Raw genomic sequence first — 5,083 nt, 5'->3', positions numbered from 1 at the left:
TTTTGTGTCTTAGTTTGTGAGACCAGAGGGAAATTTATTGAATTTTTCTTCATTATCCCATTTACTGTTATGGCCACTGTTTTTTTTTTTTTTTTTCTTCCATTTATGTTAATGTATTTTTAAGCTCTAGACTTCCCATTGTATCCTTCTTTATAAAAGTTAACTTCTTTGGTTATTACATTCATGTTTTTCTTTAACTCATCAGTACTTCTTGTTATAGCGATTTTAAAACCCTACTCACTCATTCTATCACTTCTATTGTTTCTGGTTCTGTTTTATTGATTGATTGTCAATGGGGTATATCTTCATGATTCTTCACATATTTTGCAACTTTTGTTAGATACTTGACATTATGAAAGCTATATTGTTGAGTATTTCAATTTTATTGTTTTTCTTAAGAGTTTAGAATTAAAGTGGACCAGGAATTAAGCTACTCAGTGTATCAGCTTTATCCTTACCAAGTTTCTTATTGCCTTTTTTTTTTTTTAACCCTAAGTTTGTTCTGATGGGTCTAAAGTACAGTTTGTTTAATGATATTACTTCCAAGTAGGAAAATAACAAGGAGAGACTATATTCATGAAAAGACTAATGTAGTAAGAATGCTCTGACTTCAGAAATGCATAAGCTTCATAGAGTCAATTAGAAGAAGTCTCTACCTTTATGGGGAGGACCGTAATAGTTTTCAAGCATAACCTTAAAAAATGTCACCACAAATTTGGCTGTTTAGAGCAAGGGAAATTTATTCTCTCATCTGAAATCTAGCATGGCTGTGCTCCCTTCAATGACACTTTTGAAGAATTCCCTGTGTCTTCCAGCTCCTGATGGCTGCTGGTGTTTCCTGGCTTGGGTGTGCATCTTGAGTTTCTGCCTCCTTTTTTCGTGTCCTTTTTCCCTTTATGTCTTCTCCTATGCTGTCTTGTAAGGACACCTGTTATTGAATGATTTCATCTTAGGATCCTTAATTAAGTTGCATCTATAAAGAACTTTTTAAAAAGATTCTAGGGGCCTACCCTGCAAGGGAAAAGCAAAGCCAGCAGGAACTTTGGGGGAGTGAGGCAGGCAGGCAGGTCGAGCAGCCTGCATGACTGTATGCCCAGAGGGATCAAGAGGAAGCATGCTTCCAAAATGCTCTGGACCATTCGCAAGTTGGTGCTGCTCAACCTTCAGAGTGAATCAAAGTCCAGGGAGCTGGGAGAGGGGAGGGGAGAAAGCTGAGGAGAGATTGGTGGAGCCAAGCTGTAGGGCAGGTTCTGAGTACCCTGAGGACTTGGTCTGCACCAGGACAGCGGCTCTCCTGGGGTCTCTAACTGAAGGCTCTTCAACTCAATGGAGAACAGCTATTTCCCAGCTGGCGTGAGTTTCAGGAAGAGCTTCCTTTCCTACATCTGTCTGACATTTCTCTCCTTGGCAACTTTTACCCTGATAGGCACAGGTTTTGTTCATCAGAGATTCTTCTACAGACCTCTGGCTCTCTTTTTCTGGCATGGTTCCTTCCTTTCTCCCCAACCAATTCCAGCCACCTCAGCCTCCTCAACTAAATTCAAAGGTCTTCCTTCTCCATTCACCCAGAGTACCCTGCCTGCCCATGTCCCCTATGTCCGGAAAGTGCCTGTAGAAAGAAGTCCAGTCATCAGAGAGCTTGCCACATTTATTCCCTTTGTATTATGGATAGACTTTGTGCAATGCCTCTTGTCCGATGTCTTGAGACAGTTTTCCAGTTAAAGCAGTTGTTGATTTTTTAAATATATATAATGGAAGTTCAGATCCACAGTGGTCCTCCATCACTGTGGACAAGGAAGCGCCCAGACCTGGGAAGCACGTAGCTGGATGGTTTCACAGCACAGTTCCTTTTCTGAAATCACTCTTATGATTCTTAAGATTATTCAGGACCTCCTTCATACTGTTGCCTTTTCCAAACATTAACTAGGACCAGTAAAGCTCTTTATGGAAATGTATCAGCACTTCTCAGAAGCCTTGGTAAATATGTGGCCCTTGAACCTGAAGTTGCAGTATGATTTCATTGCAGTAGTGATGAAGGTTTTCCACGGACTGGTCCATGGATGGAATAATGAGCCTTAGGCTGATTGGAATTGCAATGGTAAGTGTCGGGCTCTAAGCACGAAGGAACAATGAAGTGTGAAGGAAATGGAAGCATTATGGTACTGACAACTGCTTCTCAGACATTTGATATAAAGCTAAAGGAAAGTGGTGCACTTGGTTGGAATATCTGAAGTACTGGGATCTAAAAAAAAATTTATTTGAGGTAAGAGGACATTTGTATGCTTTTATTTTTTTTGCCAATTTTAAATACAGTTTTATTTAAGACATTGCATTTTCCACTTACAATACAGTGTTTATAAAGTGCAATGTTATTTCCTTTCCCTTTGTACATGTTCCATATTCAAGTATTGAGAATGCCCAGTAATTTACTATAGCAGTAACCTTAAAACTGCCACAGAATTTGCTACAAATTTGGGCCCTTTCATATTTTACTGTGGAACAATGCTACTTCTATTATTGGGCTGGCTTAGTCAACCTCTTCAATGGTGGACCCAGAGGAAGCACCACCAGAGGGAGGAGCTCGCCCACCAGGGAAGTCCCCAGGCATTCCTCCTGGCATGCCTCCTACACTGGTACAGCTTGGTAATGATGGGGTTGCAGACTTTCTCCAGCTCTTTCTGCTGATGTTCAAATTCTTCTTTCTCTGCGGTCTGATTCTTATCCAGCCAGTTGATGATTTCATTACATTTGTCAAAAATCTTCTGTTTGTCCTCATCATTTATCTTGCCTTGCAGCTTCTCATCTTCAACGGTTGCTTTCATGTTGAATGCATAGGACTCAAGTGAGTTCTTAGATGACACCTTATCCCTCTGCTTTTCGTCTTCAGCTTTGTACTTCTCAGCTTCCTGGACCATGCACTCAATGTCTCCCTTGCTCAAACGACTTTTGTCATTAGTGATGGTAATCTTGTTCTCTTTTCCTGTACTCTTGTCTACAGCAGAGACATTGAGGATGCCATTGGCATCAATATCAAAAGTGACTTCAATCTGAGGAACACCATGGGGTACAGGAGGTATGCCTGTAAGTTCAAACTTGCCAAGCAGGTTGTTATCCTTGGTCATGGCACGCTTACCTTCATATACCTGAATGAGCACACCAGGCTGGTTGTCAGAGTAGGTCATGAAGGTCTGTGTCTGCTTGTAGGAATGGTGGTATTACGCTTGATGAGTACAGTCATGACTCCACCAGCAGTTTCAATACCAAGGGACAGAGGAGTGACATCCAAGAGCAGCAAATCTTGAACATTTTCAGATTTATCTCCAGATAAAATGGCTGCCTGGACAGCTGCACCGTAAGCAACAGCCTCATCAGGGTTGATGCTCTTATTCAGTTCTTTGCCATTGAAGAAGTCCTGCAGAAGCTTCTGAATCTTGGGGATACGAGTAGAACCACCCACCAGTACAATATCATGAATCTGTGGCTTGTCTAGTTTGGCATCTCTAAGAGCTTTTCCCACAGGATCAAGGGTGCCACGGAACAGGTAGCATTCAACTCTTCAATCGAGCCTGGGTAATGGAGATATAGAAGTCGATTCCTTCATAGAGAGAATCAATCTCAATACTGGCCTGAGTGCTGGAAGAGAGGGTACGCTTAGCTCTTTCACATGCAGTACGGAGACATCGGACAGCTCTTTTGTTCTCACTGATGTCCTTCTTATGCTTGCGCTTGAACTCAGCGATAAAATGATTGACCATACGGTTGTCAAAGTCTTCTCCACCTAAGTGGGTGTCTCCAGCTGTGGATTTGACCTCAAAGATTCCATCCTCAGTAGTGAGGATTGACACATCGAAAGTGCCACCTCCTAAATCAAAAATCAGCACATTTCTTTCAGCTCCAACCTTTTTGTCTAAACCATAGGCAATAGCAGCGGCAGTTGGTTCATTGATTATCCTAAGCATATTGAGACCAGCAAGGGTTCCAGCATCTTTGGTTGCCGGACGCTGAGAGTCATTGAAATATGCTGGCACTGTGACCACAGCACTGGTAACAATCTTCCCAAGGTAGGCCTCTGCAATTTCCTTCATTTTTGTCAGAACCATGGAAGACACCGCCTCTGGATAGAAACTTTTTGTCTCTCCCTTGTATTCTACTTGAACTTTGGGCCTGCCTGCATCATTCACCACCATAAAGGGCCAGTGCTTCATATCAGATTGGACAACTGCATCATCAAATCTACGTCCTATCAGACGTTTGGCATCAAAAACTGTGTTGGTGGGGTTCATTGCAACCTGATTTTTTGCAGCATCACTGATCAATCGTTCAGTGTCGGTGAAGGCGACGTAGCTTGGGGTAGTTTGGTTCCCCTGATCATTGGCAATTATCGCCACTTTTCCATGTTGGAATACACCCACACAAGAGTTGGTGGTGCCAAGATCAATGCCGACTGCAGGTCCCTTAGACATGGTTCCGTATGTGTAGGCTGGAATCTACTTGCGAAGAAACCACGCAAACCTCAAAAGCTGCCACAGCATTCAGTGAGCCATTTGTATGCTTTTAGGGTGAGAGACTAAACATTTGGAAGAACGTAGAACATGGCAAGAAAAAAAATTGACAGAGAAGTTTCTAGAAAGTAGTAGAAAAAGGGGAAATTAAGGGAATAAGGCACATCAATGAAATTGACATTAAAAAGACTAATAACATTGTTTTAGCTAACTCAAGAGAAACACAAGTCATAAAACAAACAGAAATATGTGCTATAGAGGTCTTATTATGTGTTGGGAATTATGCAGGCTAATTCATTCGGTGCTCATAAGACACACTGAGTAAGCATTATTTATTATTCCTAGTTCATAAACTTGAGAGTTGAGAGGCCAGAGAACTTGGGCAGTCTTTATCAGCAGCCAGTCTGAGCCTTTTACAGCAAAATACACATGGAGACATTTTCCTACTCAAAACCTTCCATGGCTGCAAGATGCCAAACCAATGTACTGTGACTTCCGAGGCCTGCATGCTCTTGCTGGGGACTCCAGGCTGAGCTCAGGTCGTCAGAATTCACTCCCTACGCTTTCCAGGGGCACAGGCT

The 5,083-nt window shown here is 42.2% G+C and overlaps 1 protein-coding gene across 1 annotated transcript; it reads right to left on the bottom strand.

Moving 5' to 3' along the window:
* Positions 1–2,283: 2,283 nt before the first annotated feature.
* Positions 2,284–4,529, bottom strand: LOC306668553 (heat shock cognate 71 kDa protein-like). Its single transcript, XM_079152045.1, is given in 5 exon segments — positions 2,284–2,630; positions 2,632–3,202; positions 3,205–3,543; positions 3,546–3,560; positions 3,563–4,529. Coding segments are annotated over 5 exon segments (1,929 nt in total). The 5' UTR covers positions 4,464–4,529; the 3' UTR covers positions 2,284–2,527.
* Between the last annotated feature and the right edge of the window lie 554 nt (positions 4,530–5,083).

Source organism: Sciurus vulgaris, assembly GCF_902686455.1.
Source record: "Sciurus vulgaris genome assembly, chromosome: 8".
NCBI classification, from domain to species: domain Eukaryota; kingdom Metazoa; phylum Chordata; class Mammalia; order Rodentia; family Sciuridae; genus Sciurus; species Sciurus vulgaris.
Note: the sequence above shows the minus strand (reverse complement) of the source record. Positions and strands in the feature narration are given on the sequence as shown.